Source organism: Canis lupus, chromosome 10, assembly GCF_003254725.2.
Source record: "Canis lupus dingo isolate Sandy chromosome 10, ASM325472v2, whole genome shotgun sequence".
NCBI classification, from domain to species: Eukaryota; Metazoa; Chordata; class Mammalia; order Carnivora; family Canidae; genus Canis; species Canis lupus.
This window is the reverse complement of record NC_064252.1, coordinates 452,496-477,929: the sequence shown is the minus strand read 5'-3', so window position 1 is coordinate 477,929 and position 25,434 is coordinate 452,496. Positions and strand designations below refer to the sequence as shown.

General features: G+C 48.4%; 4 protein-coding genes across 13 annotated transcripts in view; 2 read left to right on the top strand and 2 right to left on the bottom strand.

The window, feature by feature from the left end:
- Window positions 1-79: 79 nt before the first annotated feature.
- On the bottom strand, window positions 80-4,967 carry LOC112678046 (transmembrane protein 198-like). 6 transcript variants are annotated; one of them, XR_003147345.3, is made up of 6 exons: window positions 4,336-4,962; window positions 3,076-3,335; window positions 1,900-2,481; window positions 1,306-1,466; window positions 903-1,190; window positions 80-201 (listed from the first exon to the last, which is right to left on the bottom strand). XR_003147345.3 is itself a non-coding variant. In XM_025477089.3 (5 exons), the coding sequence occupies exons 2-5, from the start codon at window positions 3,248-3,250 to the stop codon at window positions 1,053-1,055; spliced, it is 1,056 nt and encodes a 351-aa protein (XP_025332874.1). In that variant the 5' UTR covers window positions 3,251-3,335; window positions 4,336-4,962; the 3' UTR covers window positions 80-1,052. The 6 variants fall into 6 exon arrangements, 5 of the variants coding, with proteins under 5 accessions (XP_025332874.1, XP_025332876.1, XP_025332875.1 ...); XM_025477089.3 differs by having other exon boundaries at window positions 80-1,190; XM_025477091.3 differs by having other exon boundaries at window positions 80-1,190; window positions 1,306-1,463; window positions 4,336-4,956.
- A 680-nt stretch (window positions 4,968-5,647) lies between these two features.
- Window positions 5,648-12,630, top strand: DNAJC14 (DnaJ heat shock protein family (Hsp40) member C14). Of its 2 annotated transcripts, none has more exons than XM_025477078.3 (7): window positions 5,648-5,797; window positions 6,225-7,693; window positions 10,031-10,137; window positions 10,355-10,474; window positions 11,072-11,232; window positions 11,315-11,417; window positions 11,657-12,630. In XM_025477078.3, exons 2-7 carry the CDS (start codon window positions 6,281-6,283, stop codon window positions 11,865-11,867), a joined length of 2,115 nt encoding a protein of 704 aa, XP_025332863.1. In that variant the 5' UTR covers window positions 5,648-5,797; window positions 6,225-6,280; the 3' UTR covers window positions 11,868-12,630. The 2 variants fall into 2 exon arrangements, with proteins under 2 accessions (XP_025332863.1, XP_025332865.1); XM_025477080.3 differs by lacking the exon at window positions 5,648-5,797 and adding an exon at window positions 5,812-5,988.
- A 229-nt stretch (window positions 12,631-12,859) lies between these two features.
- ORMDL2 (ORMDL sphingolipid biosynthesis regulator 2) lies at window positions 12,860-21,501 on the bottom strand. Of its 4 annotated transcripts, XR_007413332.1 has the most exons (5): window positions 21,323-21,501; window positions 15,220-16,529; window positions 14,753-14,793; window positions 13,954-14,080; window positions 13,349-13,360 (listed from the first exon to the last, which is right to left on the bottom strand). XR_007413332.1 is itself a non-coding variant. In XM_025477096.3 (4 exons), the coding sequence occupies exons 2-4, from the start codon at window positions 14,425-14,427 to the stop codon at window positions 13,225-13,227; spliced, it is 462 nt and encodes a 153-aa protein (XP_025332881.1). In that variant the 5' UTR covers window position 14,428; window positions 15,220-15,356; the 3' UTR covers window positions 12,860-13,224. The 4 variants fall into 4 exon arrangements, 3 of the variants coding, with proteins under 3 accessions (XP_025332881.1, XP_048971049.1, XP_035552181.1); XM_025477096.3 differs by lacking the exons at window positions 14,753-14,793; window positions 21,323-21,501 and adding an exon at window positions 14,254-14,428 and having other exon boundaries at window positions 12,860-13,360; window positions 13,954-14,105; window positions 15,220-15,356; XM_049115092.1 differs by lacking the exons at window positions 14,753-14,793; window positions 21,323-21,501 and having other exon boundaries at window positions 12,860-13,360; window positions 15,220-15,655.
- The window catches only part of LOC112678047 (SAP domain containing ribonucleoprotein), a 49,601-nt gene continuing 39,696 nt past the window's right edge, over window positions 15,530-25,434 (top strand). Inside the window, exon 1 of the mRNA XM_025477094.3 lies at window positions 15,530-15,664. Within this exon, the coding sequence (XP_025332879.1) occupies window positions 15,629-15,664 (36 nt within the window). The 5' untranslated portion in view covers window positions 15,530-15,628. The remainder of the gene's footprint in view (window positions 15,665-25,434) is intronic.

Sequence of the window (25,434 nt, the reverse complement as noted above, 5' to 3'; positions counted from 1 at the left end):
CCAGAGGACTTGTCAGTCTGGCTAATTGTTTCAAGGTGCAAGGTGTTTCAAGAGCAACAGCAGAGGCTGGAATCCCTGGTTCTGTGTTCAATGCTATTTTATTCACATGCTTCCATGTTCTTCCTCCCTCGCGTCATAGCTTTGTTGCCCAGGGGGAAGAATACATCTTCCTTCATGCTGTCTGGGGTCCCAGGGAACAGACTTTGAGCAGGAGAATCAGAGGAGGGAGAGTTAGAACAGATTAGCGGCTGGGACAAAGGTTTGGTTAAGGAGATTAGCATCACCTACAACAAGAAGCAGAGAAGGCACTTGTCTCCCATACAGCCATGAAGACCAGGCTACTCTGGGCCAAAGGGCAAGACTCTGGCACGTGGACCCAGTTCTCTCTCCGTGGAGCAAGTAGACTGCTTTTGGGGGAGGCAGGTCCTGCGCCATGCATTGCCCCATGGTCTTCCCCACATTAAGGAGAGGAAGGGAAGCACCATGGAGGACAGTACTCCCGACTGAGGTAGAAGGGGATTCGAACCTATGGGACCCAAGAGGAAAGGCGAACCAGGAATCAACTACCCCCTAATGAGAGGCCTAGGGATTAGGTGATCTTAGAGCTCCTCTGTGCCCTTCGCCCCATCAAAAAGCTATCGAGTGCTTTAGGGAGCTTCTTGATTTTCTGTAGGTCCTACAACAACGAAACAAACCCCTTATTTTACCATTGTGAGGCACACGAGGCAAGTATATAAAAGGCTTTTGGGGTAAGGACCCTCCTTGGTTTGGAGGGAATGAGGAAGTCAATTACTTTAGGGGCCAGGGCACCTCTATTCTTGGACAGAGGTAGGTATTCATCCTTCCATTCCTCTCCCCTCCCCTCCCCACAAAAGCCCCCTTTTTCCATCCCTGAAACACACCCTTACGGGGCTGGTCTGGGTTGGAGTAAAGATTCTATCCCCAGTGAGAGAGGTGGCGAAGTTTGTATGCGGGTCCTGCGGGCTCAGGTCCTGCACACTTGGTGTTCCAAGGCCCTTGCTTGGGGTGGAGGCATCGCTGGAGGTTTAGGCTCAGGTCTGGGTGGAACCAGAAGGTGTGGTGAGGGGTACAGTGGAAGCACAGTCAGAATCTAGGTCCAGCACGGTGTGGGGGGCTGTGGCCTGGGTGCCCGGTCCCAGTTGGCGCTCTCGAAGGCTCTGGAGATAACTCTGGAGAGGCACAGGGCAGAGAGGACAGAAGATAGGGCCTGGGTCGGAGCCCCCTCCTACCCTGACCACCCCATGTGCCCTCTGCCCCGTCCCCAGGTGCCCCTCCCGCACTCACGGGAGCCAGACTATCAGCAGGGCTCCGGGTGTTGAGGGGGAGCCGGGGCCGGTAGCCGCCTTCACAGAGCCCCACCCCGGAGGGCGTCCGGTGCCACTTGGCCTCTTGCTGACGGATCCGAAGGAGCTGAAGATGCCTCCGCTGGTGGCTCAAGACCACTGCTTGGGAGGGGGCAATGCAGACTCAGGGAGGCCTCTTTAGACCCCGAATCCCACCCCCAAGTGCCCCCCCCCCCCCGAGAAACCCATTTGATCTCCCTGTTCTGTCTCAAATCTCATCTTCCCCCTGGTTATTCTAAAAGAAACTAGTCTTTGGTCTCCTCCTACACTTTCCTCCGGACTCCCCTGAGACCTTCCTTTCCTTCCATTACAGCCCCCAGTAACTAACTCCTCCCTGCTCCCTCTGATAATTTTTCTCATTCTTTCCCCCCTCCCGTCGGCTCCTCCAACTCTAACTTTCTTTCACTGCCCTGCCCCGTTTACCTTAGACACCTCCACCCTTAAGTGTATTTCCCCCCTTTCCCCTGCCAAGTTTGGGAACTGGGGACATGAGAAGGCACAGGTTGGCTGCTTCTGTACCACGGCACTAACTCACCATTGGCGTGGCCTCCATGTTCCTCATCCATGAGCTTCCACTGGGCCAGGGCCCCCAGGGCCCCCAGGGCTGGCCAGGTGCCCAGCAAGACCCAGCTATACCAGCAGAGAGGAGGCAAGGCTGGAAGTGCCTGCAAGCGTTGGCCCAGCCGACTGCCCAGTGCCAGCCCCTCTAGGAAGTAGTCAGCACAGGCCACCAGCACCGCAGCACCCAGCAGGGCTGTGCCCAAAACTGTGAATGGACGTGGCCACCGAAGTGTGAGCAGGGCTCCCAGCAGTGCCAGCCCCACCAGCCCCCCAGCCGGCACCCAGGCTGAAGGTGGTTGGTAGATGGGCTCTGTGCCCAGCAGGGCCCCGGCACCCAGGGTTAGGCCTAGCAGGAGACCAGTCAGGAAGAGCCCAACGCTGCGCACCAACATGGTGACCAGGCCACAGAGGAGTCCGATGCCCAGCGCAATGCCCGCGCTCACCTCCAGGCTCAGCTGTGTCTCTAGCACTCGCTCCTTGTGGCACAGCAGGAAGATCACCAGAGCTCCTGACAGCAGGCCCGAGAGAAACATTACTGCCTTGAAGCAGCGGTAGCCTGGGAAGGGAGGCAGGAGGCACTGAGAGACCAAAAGGGGACATCTACAGAGCCAGCTCTGATGAATTAGAAGGGAGTGGCTAGCCAGAGGAGCGGAAGACAGGCACAGCGACACAGGGACCTCAAGGCAAGGGGCAGAAAGGGATCATCTTGGGGAAGGCAGGGACCTTTCAAAAACTGTGAGGGGTTGGGAGGAAAAATCAGGAGATACAATGGATATGTTGTGGGGAGGAGGAGATATGGAAAGAAGGTTTAGTACTTCCAGGGATGGTAGATGGGAAGAAATCAGCACGGGCTGATTCAGGTTATTGGTGAAGGGTTAAAGAAGCCTTAAACGTGGAGGATAACGTGGGAATGGAGTTTTGAAGTAGGAGGGGAGGGAGAGGCAAGTGATAATTGCCAGGGATCGAAGCTCGAGGGTATGGATGGGGGGAGGACAAGAAGAGCTGGCAAGAGCAGCATGGCCCATACTGAAGGTAGGCATCCCCTGACAGAGGAGTAGAGGTGGCCCAGGAGCAAAGGAGAAAGTTGGCATCATCCTGGAGGGTGACAGTCTTGGGCAGCTGCCCCCCAGAATCCTGGCCCTGCCCTCACCGAAGCAGCAGTAGATGATTCCAAAGCAGCAGCAAAGAGCACACACCAGGGCGGGTGCCAGTTCAGGATTGTCCTGGGGTTCCAAGACACATCTTGGGTCTGGAGGCTCTGGGAGTTGTTGATTAAAGGGCCTGGGGTCAGAGGTCATGGCCAGGGGCAACAAGGCTTCCTCCATGGCGGAAGAAAAGGTGATCACAGAGGGGAAGGTCAGTGTCAGCTCCTCTCATCCATCCATGAATATCTTGAGGGGGTTGGGAAACCTGCAAGGGGGTAGGGGGCAGGAACTCAGGTGCCCATGAATCTTGAGGATTCCGTACCTCTATTTTTCAAGAAGAAAGGCCAATTTCAGGAGAGAGCATGGGCTTGCTGGGGTAACTGAAAAAATCTACAGGATTGGGTCAAGGGGAACCAGCTGTCTCTTTATGTCCCTCTGAACCAAGGACACTGAGTAAAGCTTAAACTAAAATCTTATAAGGTTATGAGATATTATGTGTTCCCTAGCTTTTCAGGGGGTGGGAGTTGGGGTCGATGGAAGGAGGGGCCCAGGGGCACTGGTGGGACTGGGCGCGCAAGGCCCAGCAGTTTGTTCTGGCTAAAAAGAAAGCTTGCCTCATCTGCGGCTGGGACTCAACACTACCTCACTGGACTGGGAAAGGTGGGGTTAAATGAGGAAGGGAGGAGGAGAAAGAGGAGAGAATGAGTCATGGTGGGGTCTCTGGACAGCTGCTCCAACCCCAGGGAAGGAAGGGGGGGTGGGGAAGAAACACCAGAAGAGTCTGGGACAAGGCATCTAGTAGAGACGGTCCCACACTTTGTCAAGGTTCGGAAGCCTCAGCTTCATGTGCAGATGGAGCTGTTGGGGGAAGGGGCATCGAGCCCCAGTCCAATTCCCATGGTCCCTCTTGGAGTGAGCAGGCACCTTGCCCACAGACCTCTCCCATCCTGGAACCCTCTTGCTCCTCCCCTCAGGACACCGGTGGGTCTTTCCCTACCCCTCCCTTTCCCAGGGGCGTCAGGGCTGCCAGTGGAATTTGAATTCAGCTCCTGAAAGGAGAACACCAAGGAGGAGCTGGTGTTGGGGGCACTATGGGAGTGGGGTAGGATGGATGCGGGCACTTTCATCTGTCGCCTTTTGGACGTCAGAGTCCTAACCGGCTGAGGGTTGGCGTGGGGAATCCCTGGGGCTCCTCTTTTCAATCCGCTGGGAAGTCCAGGGACCCTAAACAAGGGCAGATTGGGGAAGGAGTGTTAACTACTCACCACCCTGCCAGGGCTCAGGAGAGGAAGGGGCAGAAGTGCTTCCCTAACCCCCCGGCTGCATCCTTGCCCGCAGGTCCTGGGCGTCGGGGCGGCTGTCGGGCGTGGGCACCCCCAGGGTCACTCTGTTCGTTGCCCCCTAAACTTTGCAAGTCGTAGCCCAAGCCCCGTGAGCTAAATGCAATGAGCCTGGGGGGTGGAGGAAGGGGACAGGGTGTGTGTGGGGTGACATCACGGGGCGGGCCCCTCCAACTCTTTTCCCTATGCGTGTGGGGGGGACCCAGTTTGCCCACCGCTCCAGGCTGGGACCAGAGTCTCCGCAACCGTAGCGTGAAGGGTCCTGGGGACGCCGCAAGAAGTCTGGGGAAAGGTCTCTGAATACTTAGGTGGTAGCTCGACAACTAGGAGGTCTCAAAGCCCCAACTGGGGTCCCAGCGCCCCCCTAGCCCCGGCTTGGTTTCTTCCACTTCCCAGAGAATTGGAGTATTGTCTTCGACAGAGCCCGGTGGTCGAGATCCGGGACGCGGGGAAGGGGCTTTCCCAGGACGGGGGACGCCGGCCAGGGGCTCAGGGGCGGAAAAGCTCGCGGAGCGAGACGGGGTCTGGAAGGGGGACCAAGGGGGACCGCGCGCACACGGGGCGCCGCCAGGGAGGGGACCCCCGGGTCTGCGCGGGGGCGGGGGCGAGCGTCGACGTCGACCGAGGGCAGCTCGGTATCCAAATGAGACGCGAAGCGGCCCGCGGCTGAGAGCGGGGTTTCTCGGCCGGCTGGTCCCGAGCCCCTCGGGGCCGCTCCGCGACGGGGCCTCGGGGCTGCGTCCAGGGCGGGATCGGGCCGTGGGAGCCGCAGTGGCGGCGGGCAGCTCGCCAGCCGGGCCAGGCGCTGGGGAGGCCACGACTGCCGGGAAGGCCGGCGCGGGGCCGGGAGGCCGGGGTGGGCGGGCCCGGGCATCCTCCCCTCCGCTCCAGCCCCGCGTGGCGCGGGAGGGTCTCTGTCTTCGCCACAGGCCGCAGGGAAAGGGTCGGGGCGGTGGCTCCTCCACGCTCCCCGGTTTTGTCCGCCAGGGAAGCGGGCTCGGCTCGGCGGCCGTCCTCTGCCCCCCGGTCTCGGCTGCGCCAGCGCCCCCCGGCGGCCCAGCCCGCGGAGACCGCGCTCCCGCCCGCGGAGGGCGGCGGCCGAGGGCCCTTTAAGGGGCGGGGCCAGCCCTGCCGCGGGCCCGCCTCCGCCGCTCGGACTCCGCGCGGGCCGGCCCGCTCGCGCCTCCGCCAACCGCTCTCTCATTTCCTTCCCGTCGCTTCCCTGGTGACCCCGGAAGTAGAAGTAGGCGTAGGTCGGCGGCCACGGCGGGGACGGAAGGCGGAAGCGGAGCGTGAGCGGGAGGCGGAGCCGGGGGAGCTGCTCTCGTAGCTCCCCCTGGCCCGGGGCCCAGCTGCTCGAGGGGGAGGAGTTACCGCCGCTCTTCGGGTACGTTACCGTCGCCCCTCCACCCGGCCACGGCTTCCCTGCAGGTCTACCTCAGGGGCAACCCTAAGCTCCGCCCCCCAGGTTTTCTTTAAGCGCCGCTCGGCCCCCACCCTTTCCTGGCAGCCTGCGGCCCCCCTTTGCGATCGTCTTTCCTCTTCTACCCGAGTGACCCCAGGACCACACCCTTGGCGGTACCTCCCTCTTCCCCTGACTCTGGATTATAGCTTGGGGGTGGGGGAGAAGAAAAACTAAGGGGATTTGGAGAGGGGGAGGGAGCACGGTTGTGGCCTATTGCTAGGGAGAAGAACGCCCCAGAAGAATTTGGGAAAACGGGAGGCGGGTGCATTAAATATATCGCGAATTTAAGGTCATTTAACCGCTCTCAGTTCTATCCTTGATCGTCTCCACCTTGATACCTTTGTTACAGGCATCAGAACTTATCATGATGGCTGTGACCTAAAATCCTCAGGAAGCCCCGGGGTCATGGCCCAGAAGCACCCCGGAGAAAGAGGGTTGTGTGGAGCCCACCACAGTGGTGGTGCCTCCTTCAGGACTTTAGGATCCTCTGTGGACCCTGAAATACTTTCATTCTCAGGACTCAGGGACTCAGCGGGGCCTGCTCCCAATGGTACCCGCTGCCTCACAGAGCACTCTAGTCCCAAGTACACACAGCCCCCAAACCCAGCCCACTGGTCGGATCCAAGCCATGGCCCCCCAAGGGGTCCTGGACCCCCTAGGGATGGAGAGGACCCCGATCAGAGTGAGGCATCTTCAGAAGAAGAGTCAGGAGTGGACCAGGAACTCTCAAGAGAGAATGAGGCTGGGTACCAGGAGGATGGGAACCCTTCTTTTCTTTCCATTCCGTCTGCTTGCAACTGCCAGGGAACCCCTGGAATCCCTGAAGGGTCTTACTCTGAGGGAGGAGATAGCTCTCCTAGCAACTTTTGCCATCATTGTACCTCTCCAGTTTTGGGGGAAGATGAAGAGTTGGAAGAGGAATATGATGATGAGGAACCTCTCAAGTTCCCCAGTGATTTTTCACGTGTGCCCAGTGGGAAGAAACCTCCACCCCGGAGACAGCGGCACCGCATTCTGGCCAAGGAGGATACTCGGGACGGTGGACGCAGAGATCCCAGGTCCCCTGGCCGACATCGGCTGGGCCGGAAACGAAGTCAGGCAGATAAGCGCAGAGGCCTCGGATTATGGGGAGCAGAGGAACTATGTCAGCTTGGACAGGCAGGCTTCTGGTGGCTGATTGAACTGCTGGTATTGGTGGGAGAGTACGTGGAAACTTGTGGCCATCTCATCTATGCATGCAGGCAGCTGAAAGGCAGTGATCTGGACCTTTTTCGAGTCTGGTTGGGAGTCTGGGCAGGGCGGCTGGGGGGCTGGGCCCAGGTGATGTTCCAATTTCTGAGCCAAGGATGTTGCTATGGAGCAGGGCTGTTCACCCGTTTTCTTAGGCTACTGGGTGCTTTGCTGCTCCTGGCTCTGGCCCTCTTCTTGGGCTGTCTACAGTTGGGCTGGCGGTTTCTGGTGGGACTGGGTGACCGGTTAGGCTGGAGGGGTAAAGCTACTTGGCTCTTTTCTTGGTTGGATTTCCCCACCTTGCAGCGTTGCCTGATTCTGTTAAGAGATAGCAGGCCATGGCAGCAGTTGGTAAAAATGTTTCAGTGGGGTTGGCTGGAGTTGCCTTGGGTCAAGCCAAGGACTAACAGGCAGGGGAATGCACCTGTAGCTGGTGGTCGCTACTGCCAGCCTGAAGAGGAAGTGGCTCGACTCTTGACCATGGCTGGGGTTCCTGAGGATGAGCTAAACCCTTTCCATGTGTTGGGGGTTGAAGCCACAGCATCAGATGTTGAACTGAAGAAGGCCTATAGGCAGCTGGCAGTGATGGTGAGTACCCTTCCCGTTCCTCTTTTGTTTTTTATTTTCTATTCCAAATTTAGCGAGAGTAGAATAAAGAGAAGGCAGAGTAAAAAGTCAGCTTGAAGCTGGAGTAACTTTAATTCTTAGGAAACAGTCACACAAAGGCTTTTCCCCTCTGTTAAGGGGTCTGATTTTCCCTTCATTTTAAGGTCTTTGTCATGAGATTCTTAATTAAAGAAATGAACCTGGCCTATCAATGTTGGATCACTCACCCTGGAATATCCAGGTGAAGTCCTGCTGACTAGGGTGGAAAAGAGGCCTAATCAGAAAGCCTGTCAATTCCTCTATTCCCAATAAATGAGGGTTTAGAAAAAATAATAACAGGAGAAAATCCAACTATCTTTCGCAGAGAGGCAAGTGTGGACTTAGTGTGGAAAAGTTCAGGAAGTGCATGTGATGATTCCAGGACCAGGTGAAAGAAAACAAAGTATTTCAAGACCAGCAATCTACAGTGGAAAAGGGAGAGAGAATGGAATATAAACAATATGGAGGCATGTACATCTGTATGCCACATGTGAAGATATGGTTGCTTTTTTTTTTTAAGATTTTTTTTTTAAAGATTATTTATATACCCATGAGAGACAGAGAGAGAGAGGCATAGACATAGGCAAGGGGAGATGCAGCCTCCATGCAGGGAGCCCGATGTGGGACTTGATCCCAGGACTCTGGGATCACGCCCTGAGCCAAAAAGGCAGATGCTCAACCGCTGAGCCACCCAGGCATCCCTAAGACTTCATTTTTAAGTAATATTTACACCTGATGTGGGGCTCAAACCCACAATCCTAAGATCAAGAGTCACATTGCCCTACTGACAGAGTGAGCCAGGCATCCCAAGATATAGTTGCTTTTATTGATAAGGAGGGGTGGTACAGGTGGCAGTTGTAATGCACCATATTCTTGAGGGAAGTGGTTTAATATAATCATGCAATCAAATTGCTATTAGTAGATATTAAATTGCTGTTTTTAGATATATTATTGCTTTTTCTTTTAGTAAAACTGTATTAGGAATATAGGCAATGTGTGCAAATTCCATCAGAGGCCTATTTGAGTGTATGGAACTGGACTGATAAAATTATCATGGTGTGTAAATTACCTCAACGATTACATTACACCAAAGAGGAATGGGTAACCAAGGTGTCCATTAACCATTCAAGACACAGTAAGGTACCAGGCCTGTAACTTAGCAGAGGACTAAATTAGTGTGGTGGGAAATGCATGTCCCTTAAGTGGGTAGACTGGGATATTCTTAAGAGTGGGGAATGATAGTTTACACTAAGATTGTTACTGGCAGTAGAGCTTTTCTCACTTTCATGTTTTTAGCAGATATCCTCTCTTGGGGAATAGCATTCTTACAAAAATTCTCAACTTGCTTTCTTGGGCAATTCTCACAGCCCTTATTAGGCCCCAGAGTGACCATGACTAAAAGGCTCTTCTGTAAGCTTGGGTATGTATAGATTTAACAGCATTCTGTTTACCTGGTATCAGGAGACTAGCTTTTTTCTGTACTTTTGGAAAATGAGGTTGGGAACAATCAGGAAGCTGTAGGAGGTGAGGATACTATTTGTCTTAGAGAAAAGTGGATAAAAAGCCTATGAGGAACACAGAATGCTATTTCATTTCTAGTACAGAAGGCAAAATACTGTAGGAAGTACACACGAGAAATTTCTACTTAGGAAAAACTGAGTTTGAGGATATAGTATCTTTGGAACCCTTATTTTACGTTTGACAATAGAGTTAAACTGTGAGGGCTTAGTATGCATGTACCAGGTAGAGTGACCAACCATCCCTGTTTGCCTGGGATTGAGGATTTCCTGAGACATAAACTTTCAGTACTAAAATTGTGACAATCCCAGGCACACCAAGGTGGTGGATCACTCTAGTACCAGATCCTGCACTATATACATCATAAATATCTCATTTAATACAGTAATCCATGATAGATATAATATTCTAGGTCATATAGCTAGTAGTGACAGAGCTAGAACTTGATCCCATATCTGTTTGCAGAGCCAGAGCAATTAGTTAGTAAGCTGTATTGATTTTTTAAAAGGGTGGTGAAAAGAGAACCCTTTGATATGAGGGTTGTTACTGTTTTTTGTTGTTTTGTATTTTAAGTGGTTCCATGCCCGGTCTGTAGTCCAATGCAGGGCTTGAACTCACAACCCTGAGGTCAAGACCTGAGCTGAGATCAAGAGTCAGATGCTTAACCCAATGAACCACCCAGGCACCTGATAAGGAGATTGTTTTGACCTAAGATGGGGAGAGGGTTGGAATGGATTTGTGATGAAGTCTTTGCCTTGGTAGGTTCATCCTGACAAAAATCATCATCCCCGGGCTGAAGAGGCCTTCAAGGTTTTACGGGCAGCTTGGGACATTGTCAGCAACCCTGAAAGGCGGAAGGAATATGAAATGTAAGTTGGAAATGGGAAATTGTCAGGTGGGATAAATGAGTAATCTTTCAAAGTATAGAGGTCCCTGGACTTGTGAATGGAGGAGACTCTCTGAGGCAGAGAGAAATGGGGTTGCTTATCTTTCTAGCTGGCCAGGGACCTCAAGGAGCTAAAAGATTTCATCTTCCTTTGTCCCTTGCTCAGTACTGTCTGATTTACAAAGGCTTTCTTCTCTTAGGAAACGAATGGCAGAGAATGAGCTGAGCCGGTCAGTGAATGAGTTTCTGTCCAAGCTGCAGGATGACCTCAAAGAAGCAATGAATACTATGATGTGCAGCCGATGCCAGGGAAAGCATAGGTACGAAATAGGGTAGGAATGGGACAGCCAAAGCTTTGGTAGCCAAAGACTTCCTTGTGAGTAGTACTGGTAGTTGGGGGATACAGATGATGAATAAAAAGACCCGGAGGTTTCTACTTTTGCCTTAGTGTCAAGAGACAGGGGATTTGGAATAGCAGTAAGGAAAAAAAGGTAGTATTTTTAGTTTTAAGAGAGAAGGTTGAGGGTGTCGGTGTTTGTTTTGTTTTAGATTTTTTATTTATTTATTCATGAGAGACACAGAGAGAGAGGCAGAGACCCAGGCAGAGGGAGAAGCAGACTCGATGCAGGCTCGATGCAGGGAGCCTGATATGGGACTCAATCCTGGGACTCCAGGATTACGCCCTGGGCCGAAGGCAGGCCCTAAACTCCTGAGCCACCTAGGGATCCCTGGGTATGAATGTTTGTAGACATATATAACAACTGAATAGAGATACTTTTAGATGTCTCAGCCATATTTGTCAATAAAATATTATACACTTGATCTTAGCCAAAAAGCTGAGAAGTGATTATAATGATGATACTAGAATATTGTAGCCTTGACAAATTAAAAGAAATTGTCCTTTTGTTGGGTTGTAGGAGGTTTGAAATGGACCGGGAACCTAAGAGTGCCAGATACTGTGCTGAGTGTAATAAACTGCATCCTGCTGAGGAAGGAGACTTTTGGGCAGAGTCAAGCATGTTGGGCCTCAAGATCACCTATTTTGCACTGATGGATGGAAAGGTGTATGATATCACAGGTATACTTCTGTTCTCTAGACATATGGGTTCATGGATGCTCAAAACTGTGATGTTTTGGCTAATCGTTTCTCTTATTTGTAGAATGGGCTGGATGCCAGCGTGTGGGAATCTCCCCAGATACCCACAGAGTCCCCTATCACATCTCATTTGGTTCTCGGATTCCAGGCACTAGTGGGCGGCAGAGGTATGTGTTACTTCTTTCAACAACCTACCTACTATTTTAGTTTTGAATATGATTTTAGATGACATGCTGCTTAGGACAGCTAGATGTTTTACCCTTAAGAAGTTTGGCAGCTGACTCAGTATATCTTTGTTTTTTTTTCCCCAGTATATCATTAACTTAGGTATAATAAGCAGGTAACACAGGTAACCATGTAACTCTTAATATCTCTTGCCTCATAATGTCTTCTGTTTTACTCTCAGAGCAACCCCAGATGCCCCTCCTGCTGACCTTCAGGATTTCTTGAGCCGGATCTTTCAAGTACCCCCAGGCCAGATGCCCAATGGGAATTTCTTTGCAGCTCCTCAGCCTGGCCCTGGGCCCACTGCAGCCTCTAAGCCCAACAGCACAGTACCCAAGGGAGAAGCCAAACCGAAGCGGCGGAAGAAAGTGAGGAGGCCCTTCCAACGTTGACACCCCTTCTCTTCTTTCCTCAGATCAATGTCAGGGAGTCAAAAGGGCTGTGTATAGCACAGGATGGAGTTTTGATTGTTTATTTTTAAATATTTAAAAAAGGGAAAATTTTAAGCTCAAATTGTTCACTCAGTACTTGTAGGAAGCCCCGGAACCACTTTCCCTCTTCCACCAGCACCTAGGAACTGAATCTTGTCTTCTGACAATACCAAAGAAATAGGGGGTGGCTAGAGCAAAGAACTTAGAGCCTGGACCTGGGCTGGACAGTATCTTCCATGGTTGTGTGGGAACTGGGTATTTCCCTGGGGTCTGTATGCCTTTGTCTTTTGCTTCTAGAGCAGGTGACACTTTCCCCCCCTTTTTAAACTACAAGTCTATCTTATTTTTTGACCCATTTCAGGAGGGAGCCCCCTCCTTTATGCCAACATACTAGTTAAAAGACAGAACAAGAAGCATGTAGCCCTAATTATAGGAGATTATACAGAGTTCAGAGTGGGAACTCTGAATTTTTCCTCTGACATTCACCTTGTGGGTAATCACCCAACTTCATGCTTGTTGCTGCAGGGATGGCCAAAACTAATAATTTTTAAAAAGCAGACTCATGCCCTCTGCCCTTGGGTGAGGGGGAAGGATAAAGGGGCTCCCAGAAGCCCCCTTATGATCCAAGGGTTTGTATTTTTTTAAGTTTGTTCATATTTGTATGTATATATCTATTTAAAGCCAGGGGATTATCTTTCTATAAATATATAACTGGCAACCTGTATCTTCCCTCTCTTCTTTGCCCATATAGTTGGAGCCCTTTTTCTCACTTGAGCATCCTTTTCCTACTAAGTGTTAGCTGAGAATGAAGGGCACCTCCTACAGGACCAAGGGAGAGGGGATAAAAAATACCTTAGAGAAGTTTTATACAGTAAGTTGCTATTCCTTGTTTCTTCCCTAGCCTTATAAGGACATTTCCCTACCCTTCCTGCTGACCAAACTGTAGCCATATCTGGAAAGAAAAAAAAAAAGTATCTTTATTATAAGGAAAATACACAGCAAAACAGAGCTGGAAAGTGGTGTGGGTAGAAGATCTAGAAAAAATCACAAAACAAGCTGCTCAGTTACCAAACGAGCTGTTTAAACATGGCTTCCTGCTGTGAAGGAGAGTGATTGAGCCCTTATCTTTCCCACCTTTCCTGATTCAAAAAAATTTGCTCTTAGGGCTGGGCCCCGGGAGCCCCATTTTCCAATCTGTTCTCTTCCTGGAGTTGGGGAAAGGTTATATAGTTCTCAGGCTTTCAAGATACAGAAGACAATACGGAGAAGGAAAGGATGTTCTAGCCCTTTGGTCCAGTGTTATCCCCAGCCCTATCCCTCAGTATTTGTTGATGCCAAAGAGACGAACCCCATGGAATTGGGGTAACTTAGGCAGCAGTACGCTAAGCAATGAGGCTGTGTTGATGATGAAGTGAGCAGCATCATACTTGGTGTAGAAGCTGGCCAGGAGGTAGCTGGGGAGAGAAGAAATGCGTTGAGTGAAGTTGGCTTTCCCTATTCATATTTATGATCTTCCAGTGACTTCTATTTTAAATGACCAGTTTTACTGCGTGTAGTCCTAGAATATCTGAAAGTATTCCAGCTAAATTAACAGTATTTACTTTGGGGTTGGGGAGAAAATCAGCACCTTTAACCGGAGATTTAGAAGTTAGTGTTTTTGAATTGTTAACGACATGGCAAATGACAACTGAAGCCCATATGACTGTATGCCTATATGAGAGTTCCTTTGCTTCCATTCCCCACAGTTTTCACAGATCTATATCAGTCTGGCTTTCTTTATTCACTTCCTTTGGAAGTGTAAAACCATTTGGTTTTACTTGGATGTTTTTTCAGTCCTTTCTGCATTCCCATACCACCAAAGAGGCAGCAAGGAATGCTTGACTACTATTTCCTACTTTTTACTGCTCTCCCTAGATTTAGACCATACCATAATATCTTCAAAGGGTCTAAGAGAATAGTCTGCTCTTTTAAAGCTTTCCGGGGTGGGGGTGGGGGGTGTCTGCACCCGACACTTGGAGCATTTCCCATTATCTCCCCCTGGACTCACAGTACAATAGGAGAGATGCTGAGGAATTTGCGGGAGGAGGTAAATTGGAGCCCGTAGTCCATCTGTTCCCAGTGTGTCAGTAGCCGAGCCTTCCCTTGGTCAGGGGTCTCAAAGGGTGTCCCTTTCACTGTATGTAAGAAGACATACATAGCCTAGGAGGAGGGAAGGGGGCAGTGTGAGGAGGCAGAAAATAGTCCTTCAGCCCAGGAATTATGCGGAGATCCCAAAAGGAAGACAAATGATTTTGTTTTTGATTGGGAAAGGCCTGGGTTGGGTATAAGGGTGTGGTTTAGTGCTCACCAAGTTATGGATGACGTTGGTCAGGGTCCAGACAACAGGTATGCTGAAGAAGGGGATGCTGAGTAGAACCACATGCAGCAGTCCTACCAAGATGATGTAGGCCAGCCAGATGCCCCGGCTATTCATCACGCGAGTGTTGGGGTTTACTTCGCTGTGTGCCACCCCCACATTCATCCTACCACAATGGGGGATCAGGCAGGAGTCCAACTCAATTTCCTGTCAACCTCTCTTTGAGTTTGTTCCCACAAATTGTCTCCTGAGTAGTCCAAATCCCCTGAACTCCACTGGGAAGAGCTTCCCCACTGTGCACGAAGGAAAAACTGAAAACTTGGGGAAGAAAATTTAAAAGGCGAGACAGGCCCTCTTTACTCTTACTCACTGTGATCCTTAAAGTTCAACCGTAACCTGAAGGGGTGAGCCTAGGCTTGGGGCAGGGAGTCCTGGCAGCAGGGGAAACCAGGAACGCGGGGTGAGCAGACAAGACTCCTTTAGTCCGCACCTTCCTCGGGGGCTTGCCGTCGTTTCTCTCATCCCCGTGGCCTGTAAGCAGGCCGCGTCCCAATCCCTTTCTCAAGAGCGGGGCGCTGCCCAGTATTTCCCCTCCTGGCTTTTCGACGGAGCTAGGAAGGGACCTGCGTGCAGCATCTCGAGAGATGGAGCCCTGTCCCCGATTCCAGGGGCGGCCCTGATCATCTGAACTTGGCCCTTTAAAATCGTGCTTGTCGACGCCGAGTTGTGAAGCCGATCTGGCCAGCCCGGCTTTCCTTAAAACTCCCCAAACCCTGGTGTTGAGCCCGCCCCGCGCGCCTCCCGGCTTCCCTCTCGGGCGTCGTCCGTCGGTCGGCCTCGGGGCTCCCTCAGGAGCTCCTCTCCAGGTTCTTAGCCGACGCTCCAGGCTTTCCCGCCCCCGCTTCTCGCCTCCCCGCGTTTCTCCTCAGCCCCCTTACAGGTCTTGGGGGCCCCTACCTGCGGCTTCCCCAGCGGGTCCCACTCGAGGCGCGGCGTCCGCTCCCACACCTGCGGTCTCCAGGAAGCCACCGCCCCCGCCCAGCCGCCCTCCCCCTATTGGTGGAACGCGGTCAGCGCTGCCGCCACCCATTGGCTGGCAGTTTGCGACGGGGCCGCGCGATTGGCCGCCGTTTCCGCCGTTCGGACCGCGCAGGGCCCGCCCCTCCCCCGCCCCGCCTTCGGAGAGAGCCGGGGGAAGCCTCCGGCCCGGCGAGCGCGACGTCCGCTCTGGACTAATGGGAGGGGTTGGTAGTGTGAGGCGGGAGTAAGAGCCACCGCGATTGGTTCGCGTGGCTCGCGGCGGCCAGGCGGGAGCTCCGGGAAGCGGAGGCCGCGGGCGGGGGTGGCGGCCTGGAGGGGCGGCAAGATGGCGGCGGAGACGGTGGAGCTCCATAAGCTGAAGGTACCGTGAGGCGGGGAGAGGCTGCCTTAGGCGTTCTGGGGACTGCGTTCTGCCGGCCGGCTTGCGCCTTTTACTACGTGTCCGCCTTGCCGGCTTTTCCACTTCGCTTCCTGGCTCCCGCCGTAGTTCTTTTCTTTTGTGCCTCTGGTCTTGCCCACTACGCCTTCCCGAATTTCCCACTTCTCCGTATGGTTTTGCGGCATCTTTGCTATTTCGGCTCTTTCTTCGCCCTCGTATCATCCGTCCCTTCCCCGCCGGGCATGCAAGTGCTTCCAACCTGCTCCGGTCCCTTCTCGGTTCTCGTCAGAGGTGCATTACGTCAGTGGTCCCCCCTTTTGCCCCGCGCTGGAGCCAGGACCCCTTTTTTTTTCCTGGGTCGACGCGTTCCCGTCCGTTTTCCCAGGCCGGCATTCCCGTCCGCTGATGACGGCAGCTTTGTGTTTCTCCCCGTCCGCCTTTCGGACACGAGAACGCGCCCACTCCTTTTTTTTTTTTTTTTTTTTTTAAGTGGGGTTACGCCCTCGGAGCTAACTTTGAAATCTGAGGAGAGGCCTCAGGAGCTAGGCCTCTCAGACGCCAGCGACCTCGGGGACCTCGGGTCGTGAAGGCACAGCACCTGGGATCCAGCAGTCCTCGGATTCCCCGCCGCCGCCGCCGCCCCCGCCCTGTCCTTACCAGCGGGAACACTGCTCACTCTTAACTGTGATGTTTTGGGAGAGCCCTAGGTTTCTCTCTCTCCTTTTCATCTCGCGGAGGGCCCTGCATCTCGTGGTGTCACCACTGGGTGACACTCAGTCACAGGGCGGTTTTAAATGGTGTCTTTTGTGAATCTTGGTAGCTTCCGCACATTGGGATGATTATTTTCCTGAAGAAGAGAATAGTTTATTTTAGGGTCAGTTGAGAGAATATCTTGATTACTTGTCCATTTGCGGCTTCACAAGTAGTTTTCCCATCAGGTACTTTGGTCCCATCATCCTGGGAACCTTGGACAAACCAGGCTGATTTAGCCAAAGCTGTAAACTGATCCTTTAAGACTTGAAGAGCTTTTACAAAGGAGTAAGGAGAATAAGGGTGGGGAGGGCACATGCTCGTTGGCAGCAGTTAGCCTTTCTGTGAAATCTGATTTTTCACCCATGGATTCTGAAGTGGATTAGTGGGTTTTCACGTATCCTGGAGTTGCTGTTAAGTTGGTAGCACTGAAACATGTGGGTTATATCAGTGGTCTCCTAAGTCGAGAAGTGAAGAAAATTGAGTAACCACCTCTGTTGTATGTGTTAAATAAATTATGTTCTGTGAAACTGTTAGGTATGTTATAAAATATACACAGAAAAGAAAGTTGGCTTTTTTAAAGAGTTTATTCATTTATTTATTTCAGAGAGGGAGAGTGTGAGCAGAGGGAGAGCGATAAACAGACTCCAGCCTGAGCGTGGCGCGGGGCTCAATCTTACAGCCGTAAGATAACAATCTGAGTTGAAATCTAGCATGGGACCCTTAACTGACTGAGCCACCAGGTGCCCTGAAAAGAAAGTTTTGAGTGAATGAGACAAAAAGGAAATATGAGTAGGAGATTTAATATTTTCTTTTTATTAATTCCACTTTTAAAATACCCGGAGTAAGTCACTAGTCTTGAGACTTGCCTTTATGGATTTTATGTTGGTTTATGGAGTGTTTCTTTCCATAAAATCTGATGGCCTGAAAAGGATGCACCCTTTTTTTTTTTTTTTTAAAGATTTTATTTATTCATGAGAGACACAGACGCAGAGACATGGGCAGAAGCAAGCTCCCTGTGAGGAGCCGGATGTGGGACTCTATCCCAGGATCCCAGGGTCACACCCTGAGCCAAAGGCAGATGCTCAACCACTTAGCCATCCAGCCCCCCCCCCTTTTTTTTAAATATGTATTTCTTTTTTAGAGAGGGAGGGAGGGGGAGATGGAGAGAGTCTCAAACAGACTCCCGGTTGAGTGGGGAGCCAGACATTGGGCTCAGTCTAATGACCCTGAGATCATGACCTGAACTGAAATCAAGAGTCGGAAGCTTACCTGATTGAGCCACTTAGGGTGCCCCTGAAAAGGATTCACTTTTTTAATCACATTTGCTTGTCTTTGCTTTTTCTCTAGAGCACTTCTTAACCTTTTGGAGGTCACAGATATCTTTGAAACTCTGATGAAAGGTATGAACCCTCTCCCCAGAAAAAGGCATGTACATATACTTTGCATGCGATTTGAGGGGCTTCATAAAACTACTTTGTAGCCCTGAGGAGTCCGTGGACCTCTGGTTAAGAACTTATGCCTTTAATTCTGACTTCCAGGACAGTTAATGTTTGGTTCCACTGTTGATCTTGATGAAGTGATCCTGACTTTGGGGTTGACAAGAGTTTTATCTCTTTTTTAAAAACTCTTTCCAGTTTTATAAAGAGCTTTTGTATGGAGTCTCGGAAAAGAACAAGCTTTGAAATAGGGAAAAATATCTGAATTCTTATATAAGTCCACATCAACAGCACATTTCTGAAGTTTTGTAGAAATGCAGTCATTCTAACACAGTTGGAGAAAAAAAAAACAATGTGGGTGGAAATGTCTTGAACTGTAGTGGTACCAGATTCCTAGTCAACGGTGAAAAAAGGGATTACTGCTGAGGAGAGAACCACAAGGGTGTATAGTGTCAGAGTGTTGAGAACAGTGAGACATTTGTAATATTGATGCTCATTTATGTTGGTGGTTGAAGATAGTTTGGAAAAAAAAAGGAAATGAACTGTGTGGCCATAAATGTAGAATGGAGTGATACTGAAAAGCATTTTAACTTGTGTAAGGTGGTTTGGTTTTTGTCATGTGGGCAGAAGATGAGGAGCCTTTGAAAATTTGAAAGGAAGAGCTGATGCAATCAGTTTGTATTCTTTTGGCAGTAAGGAGGATGGGGTCTGGAGAGAGAGATTTTACCAGTTATATTTTTATTATTATAATAGTTACTCTGCGGCTTAAAACCTTTTGATTATATTCCTACCAATCTCTCCAGTTTCTTTTTTTACACTTCTCATCACAGTAGCTTTATTTCATTTCATTCCTCAGAATAGCTGTATTCATTAATTACTAACACTATGTGGCATTTACTATGTGGCAAGGTCTGGTATATACACACACACACATATATATCAACTGATTTAATTTTCATAGTAACCCTGTAAGGTAAATGCTTCTATTATATCCATTTTTTAAAAATGAGAAAAATGGAAGCTCGGAGAGATTGAGTAACTTGCCTTAGTACACAGAGCTAATAATAAGTGGTGACTCAAATCCAGGTAGTCTGTCTCCAAAGTCATGTTCTTAATCACTGCACTACTGTCTTTCTTTACCTCAGAACCCAGAACAGTTACACATGCTTTAGGCTAAAGTGCTCCTGCCCGCTCCATACTCCCGTACCTTTGTCTTACTCAGGCATCAGTCAAATATCATTTACCCAAGGAGCCCTTAGGTAGGATAAGTTCTCCATATCCACACACATGATCAGACCACTTTTTAAATGCTTTCATAGGACCCTGTTCTTTTTTTTGTATTAAACATGTAGGGATCCCTGGGTGGCACAGCGGTTTGGCGCCTGCCTTTGGCCCGGGGCGTGATCCTGTAGACCCGGGATCGAATCCCACATCGGGCTCCCGGTGCATGGAGCCTGCTTCTCCCTCTGCCTGTGTCTCTGCCTCTCTCTCCCCCTCTCTCTGTGTGACTACCATAAATAATTAAAAAAATATATTAAAAAAAAAAAAACATGTATATGATCATTGGTTGCTTTATTTTCTTACTAGATTTTAAACTTCATGTGGGCAAGAACTCTTTCTCTTTTTGTTCATTTTTTTTAGTGTCTAGGATAATGCTTGATGGAGTGGGTGCTCAATCACTGTCAAGTGAGTAAACTTAGTAAGACCCGAAATAAGCTGGTGGATATTAGAATAGGAATGAATTTGAAAGAAATTTGGTATATAAAATTGTAAGTATAGATGAGTTAGATGTGGGAGGAATGAAAGATGAATCCAAGGTTTGAGTAGTCTAGGTTGAGAGGAGAAGCAGCCAGTTTTGTGTAGCAGAAAAGATAAGTTCAGTTTTGGGCTTAAGTGTCTTTGAGATTTGCACTTGGAGATGGCTGATAGTCAGTTGGAAATGTGGGCCTCCTTTTCAAGAACTGCGAGCTGATAGTAAAGGTTTGGTACATATTCAGAAAATATTTATGGAGTGCCTACCATGTGCCAGCTACCATAGGTTCTCAACGTATAGCAATGAACAAAGCAGACAAAATTCTTGTCATGGAGTTTATATTTTACTGGGGGAAAGCTCAGTAAATAAGTAAAATTTATAGTATGCCAAATAGTGATAAGATCTATAGAGAAATATAGGAACAGTGTTTGGTGGGTGTTAGGTGTACAGTGGGATTAAGGGTATTGACATTTTATTTTTTATTTTTTTTAAAGGTTAATCAAGTTTTTTTTTAATTTTTATTTATTTATGATAGTCACACGCAGAGAGAGAGAGAGAGAGAGAGAGAGAGAGGCAGAGACATAGGCAGAGGGAGAAGCAGGCTCCATGCACTGGGAACCCGAAGTGGGATTCAATCCCGGGTCTCCAGGATCGTGTCCTGGGCCAAAGGCAGGTGCGCCACCCAGGGATCCCGGTATTGACATTTTAAATAGGGTGACTACGGAAGGCCTTATTGAGAAGGTGATGTTAAATTAGAGACTCAGAGGTAGGAGAGTGAGTCTTATGCAAAGTGTTATGCGAGGACCTGATAGGTGATCATTAGGACTCTGGCTTTGACCCTTGAGATAGGTTACCAGTGGAGGGTTTTTGAATAGAGAGATGACATTCTGACTTTAATTTTTTTTTTCCCGGACTTAAATTTTTAGATCACTCTGGATACTTTGTGGAGAGTAAACTATAATGAGGTACCAGGGCTAAGAGTTACAGTAATCTGTATAAAAGACCAGAAAGGGGATCCCTGGGTGGCGCAGGGGTTTGGCGCCTGCCTTTGGCCCAGGGAGCCATCCTGGAGACCTGGGATCGAATCCCACGTCGGGCTCCCGGTGCATGGAGCCTGCTTCTCCCTCTGCCTGTGTCTCTGCCTCTCTCTCTCTCTCTCTATCATTTAAAAAAATAATGATAAAAAAATAAATAAATAACCAGAAAGGATTAGATTCTGTATATACAATAGTTCCCCCCACCCCATTCATGGGAGATATGTTCCAAGACCTCCCAGTGGCTGCCTGAAACCTAAGGTACTGGGATGCCTGGGTGGCTCGTGGTTGAGCGTCTGCCTTCGGCTCAGGGCGTGATCCCGGGAATCCAGGATTGAGTCCTGCATTGTTGCTCCCTGTGAGGAGCCTGCTTCTCCCTCTGCCTGTGTCTCTGCGTCTCTCTGTGTCTCTCATGAATAAATAAATTAAAAAAGAAAAGAAAAGAAAGAAAAAAGAAAAGAAAAGGAAAGAAAAGAAAAGAAAAGAAAGGAACGAAACCCAGGGTACTGAAGCCTGCATATACTGTATTTTTTCTATAAATACATATCTATAATAAAGTTTATAAATTAACAGTAACATTAATAACACTAACAAAATAATTATACTCTAATAAAAGTTACATGAATGTGATCTCTTTCAAAACATCTTACGGTACTATACTCACCCTTTTTGTGGTGATGTGAAATCAAATGCCTACATGATGAGATGAAGTGAGGTGAATGATGTAGGCATTGTGACATAATGTTAGGCCGTTATTGACCTTCTGATGATGTGTCATAAGGAGAATCGTATACTTCTGGACTGGATAACTGAAACCACAGAAAGCTAAGCTGTGGATAAGTGGGGGGCTACTGTATTTTAAAGGTGAAGCTAAAAAAAAAAAAAAAAAGGTGAAGCTGACAGGATTTGCCCGTGATTGGGTTCTGGGATTGAAAAAGCTTTTGATAAAGTGGAATGAGAAAGCCAAAGGAGTCTTGGTGAATATCGGTATTTATAGGGCTAGATAAAAGAAAAACTAGCAAGGAAAGAGAAAGATAGAGATTGTGCATGAGAGCAGTGCTGGCATTTTGGTAGATAAGATACGGCTGAAAGTCAGACTTAAACTGGCATATTTTTTAACTGTGATTGTTAAGCAAATTATTCAGTGTCTTTAAGCTTCATTTTCCTAATTTCTTAGTTTATAAAGTGGGGTCATAATGCCCACCACATAGATTTGTTGTGAGGATTAAGTGAGGAAATCACATTCAAAGTACTTAATGGGGATCCCTGGGTGGCGCAGCGGTTTAGCGCCTGCCTTTGGCCCAGGGCGCGATCCTGGAGACCCGGGATCGAATCCCACATTGGGCTCCCGGTGCATGGAGCCTGCTTCTCCCTCTGCCTGTGTCTCTGCCTCTCTCTCTCTCTCACTGTGTGCCTATCATAAATAAATAAAAATTAAAAAAAAAACAAAAAAAAACAAAGTACTTAATGATTTATCTGTCATATATTTGTACTGGAAAATAAATTTGAGTTTCTATCATATGGAATGTTATAAATGATATAAGATGTCTTTGCACTCAAAAATGTGCAAACTAGATTGAAGGATAACAGATGAAAAATTTGAATTAAAATTCAAAGATTTGTGGGGCACCTGAGTAGCTCAGTCAGTAGGCTCAGGTCATGATTTCTAGGTCCTAGGACCTGGAGCCCCATGTTGGCCTCTTTGCTCATCAGGGAGTGTGCTTCTCTCTCTCTTTCTCTTTCTCCCCCTCTGCCCCTCCTCCCTGCTTGTTCTCTCTCTCTCTCTCTCTCTCTCAAATAAATATAATCTTTAAAAAAATTAAATTTTTGTAAGCCAGAAGTCACAGGAATGAATGATTAATGCCAAATGTATTCTGTGGTCAGTTGATTGGTCCTTCCCTGTAGGTTAGATAGGTAGAATAGAAAATACTTTATTGATACTAAAAAATAAATTTTTTACTTATTTGGTTGTAAATATATATATATTAAATATATATATATTTAAAGATTTTATTTATTTATTCATGAGAGACACAGAGAGGGAGAGAGAGAGGCAGAGACAAAGGAAGAGGGAGAAGCAGGTTCCATGCAGGGAGCCTGATGTGGGACTTGATCCCAGGACTTCAGAATCACGCCCTGGGCGAAAGGCAGGCGCTAAACCGCTGAGCCTCCCAGGGATCCCCTGGTTATATATTTTTTAATAATTTTATTTATTTGAGAGCAAAAGAGAGAGCATGAGCAAGGGAGGGGTAGGAGTAGGGGCAGAAGGAGAGGGACAAGCAAATTCTGCTGAGCAGGGAGCCTGCGGTGGGACTCGATCCCAGGACCCCAGGATCATGATCTGAATTGAAATCAGACACTTAACTCATTGAGCCACCCAGGTGCCCCAACAAAAAATAAAATTTTTGAAATTAGTTTTTGAATAGGTAATTCATGTACAAGTTTATGATTCTAAAGGTACAAAAGGGCGTATGGTAAAAAGTTTGCCTTCTACATTTGTTATCAGTAAGCTGCTTCTTCCCAGATTCAGCCAGTAGTAATTTATCTGTATGGAGTGTGTATTTGCATTATTTTTTACATTAATGTTATTATTCTATATATAGTGTTCTTTAACTCTTTTTTTAATAGCCTTATTGACATACCTTTATGGTATGTGACAATTCACATACCATAAAACTCACTCAATATGTCTTGCTTTTAAAATACGTTCTTTTGAGATGCCTGGGTGGCTCAGCGGTTGAGTGTGTCTGCCTTTGGCTCAGGACGTGATTCTAGTCCTGGGATGGAGTCCTGCATCAGGCTCCCTGCAGGGAGCCTACTTCTCCTTCTGCCTGTGTCTCGGCCTCTGAATAAATAAATAAAAAGTCTTTTTTTTTTTTTTGAGATTTATTTATTTATTCATGAGAGAGAGAGAAAGAGAGAGGCAGAGACACAGGAGGAGGGAGAAGCAGGCTCCATGCCAGGAGCCCAACATGGGACTCAATCCTGGGACTCCAGGATCGCGCCCTGGGCCAAAGGCAGGTGCTCAACCGCTGAGCCACCCAGGGATCCCAATAAATAAAAAGTCTTTGAAAAAAATGTTATTTTGGGGCACCTGTGTGGGTCAGTGGTTGAGCATCTGCCTTTGGCTCAGATTGTTATCTCAGGGTCCTGGGATCTAGTCCCACATCAGGCTTCCCACAGGGAGCCTGCTTCTCCCTCTGCCTGTGTCTCTACCTCTCTCATGAATAAATAAATAAAATATTTTAAAAAATAATAATAAAATAAAATGTTATTTATTTATTTATTTATTAAATGTTATTTTAAAAAATTTAAGATAGGGCAGCCCGGTGGCTCAGCGGTTTAGCGCCGCCTTCAGCCCAGGACGTGATCCTGGAGACCCGGGATCGAGTCCTACGTCAGGCTCCCTGCATGGAGCCTGCTTCTCCCTCTGCCTGTGTCTGCCTGTCTGTCTGTCTGTCTGTCTCTCTCTCAACCTCTCTCCCTGTGTCTCTCATGAATAAATAAATAAAATCTTTAAAAAAGATTTTTAAGACACATATAAAAAAATGTTTAAGACACATACGTATAAAAATGGGTAAGATTTGATATTATAAGTTAGTTCTCAATGTAGGCTTTAAAAGATTTTTGTTCTACTACTAAGGTAATTGTACCAAAATGAAAAGTGAAAAGAAATGAGCAGAACCCATAATATAATAACTAAAGTAATACAGTATGTAAAAACTCTATGTAACAATCTCATTTGACCAGAAAGGGGACATAGAGGTGCTGAGAAGACCACTGAATGAGCCCAAAGATCTGGGTTTAGGGACTGAGAACTGTTGGGGGCTGAGATTTTAGTGACCAACGGCAAATGGCAGGGCCATTGGTCAGCAGTGATGGATGCTACACTACTAGTTGTACCAGTTTGTCAGTTCCCAAGTGTAGATTAGCAGCCTATGTAGAAACCATGATTCCATTTCCTGTCAACTGTGAGGTTTTTGTTTGTTTGTTTGTTTGTTTGTTTGCAGGTCTTGCCTATATCTAGGCATAATTTGGGGGAAGAAAAAGGAAGGGAGGAACAATTCTGTTAGAGAGTTGAGGTTTGAATTGCCTAAATATTTACCAAAGTGTTAATTTAAACCAGGAAGGGGTAAGGAATGGAGGCTTCTGCGGAAGATTGGGGTTATAAGAAACGAGTAAAGTTGTATTGCTGGGCAGCCCTGGTGGCTCAGCAGTTTAGCACCGCCTTCAGCCTGGGGTATGATCCTGGAGACCCTAGAGATCCTGGATCCCTGCAGGGAGCCTGCCTCTCCCGCTGCCTGTGTCTCTGCCTCTCTCTGCCAAAAACCAAAAAACTTAAAAAAAAAAAAAAAAAGTTGTATTGCTCTGTAAACAACAAGCACCTTCTAAACACACACTAATGATATATTTAAAGTGTTAAATGACTATATATAGTGTTATATTTTAAGTGTTAAGTGCTGGGGTTACATAAGACTTATTTTCTTCTGTATTTTTCAGAATTTTCAAACTATTCTACAGTAAGCATAACACTTTTATAATAAACCAAGAAAATATCTTTTTAAAAGATTTTATTTACTTTAGAAGGAGAGAGCATGAGTGTGCAATGGGACAAGCAGAGGGAGAGGGTGGGGGAAAGACTCCTAAGCCAACCCCAGGCTTAGCAGTATGCCCTAGTGCTGAGTCCTACATAGTGCCTAATCCCACGACCCGAGATCATGACCTGAGCCCAAACCAACAGTCAGAAGAATTGGGTGCTCAACTGACTGAGCCACT

Coding starts and splice junctions, on each gene's coding strand:
- ORMDL2 (XM_035696288.2), bottom strand. CDS start 15,904: ATGATACGAGGGCGAAGAAAGAGCCGAAATAGCAAAGATGCCGCAAAA. Junction 14,106..15,219: donor ACCCGCTGGGGAAGCCGCAG/GTAGGGGCCCCC, acceptor CCCTCCTCCTAG/GCTATGTATGTCTTCTTACA.
- LOC112678046 (XM_025477089.3), bottom strand. CDS start 3,250: ATGGAGGAAGCCTTGTTGCCCCTGGCCATGACCTCTGACCCCAGGCCC. Junction 2,482..3,075: donor AATCATCTACTGCTGCTTCG/GTGAGGGCAGGG, acceptor CTCCCTTCCCAG/GCTACCGCTGCTTCAAGGCA. Junction 1,191..1,305: donor CTGCTGATAGTCTGGCTCCC/GTGAGTGCGGGA, acceptor GTGCCTCTCCAG/AGTTATCTCCAGAGCCTTCG.
- DNAJC14 (XM_025477078.3), top strand. CDS start 6,281: ATGGCCCAGAAGCACCCCGGAGAAAGAGGGTTGTGTGGAGCCCACCAC. Junction 7,694..10,030: donor ATAGGCAGCTGGCAGTGATG/GTGAGTACCCTT, acceptor TTGCCTTGGTAG/GTTCATCCTGACAAAAATCA. Junction 10,138..10,354: donor AGGCGGAAGGAATATGAAAT/GTAAGTTGGAAA, acceptor TTCTTCTCTTAG/GAAACGAATGGCAGAGAATG.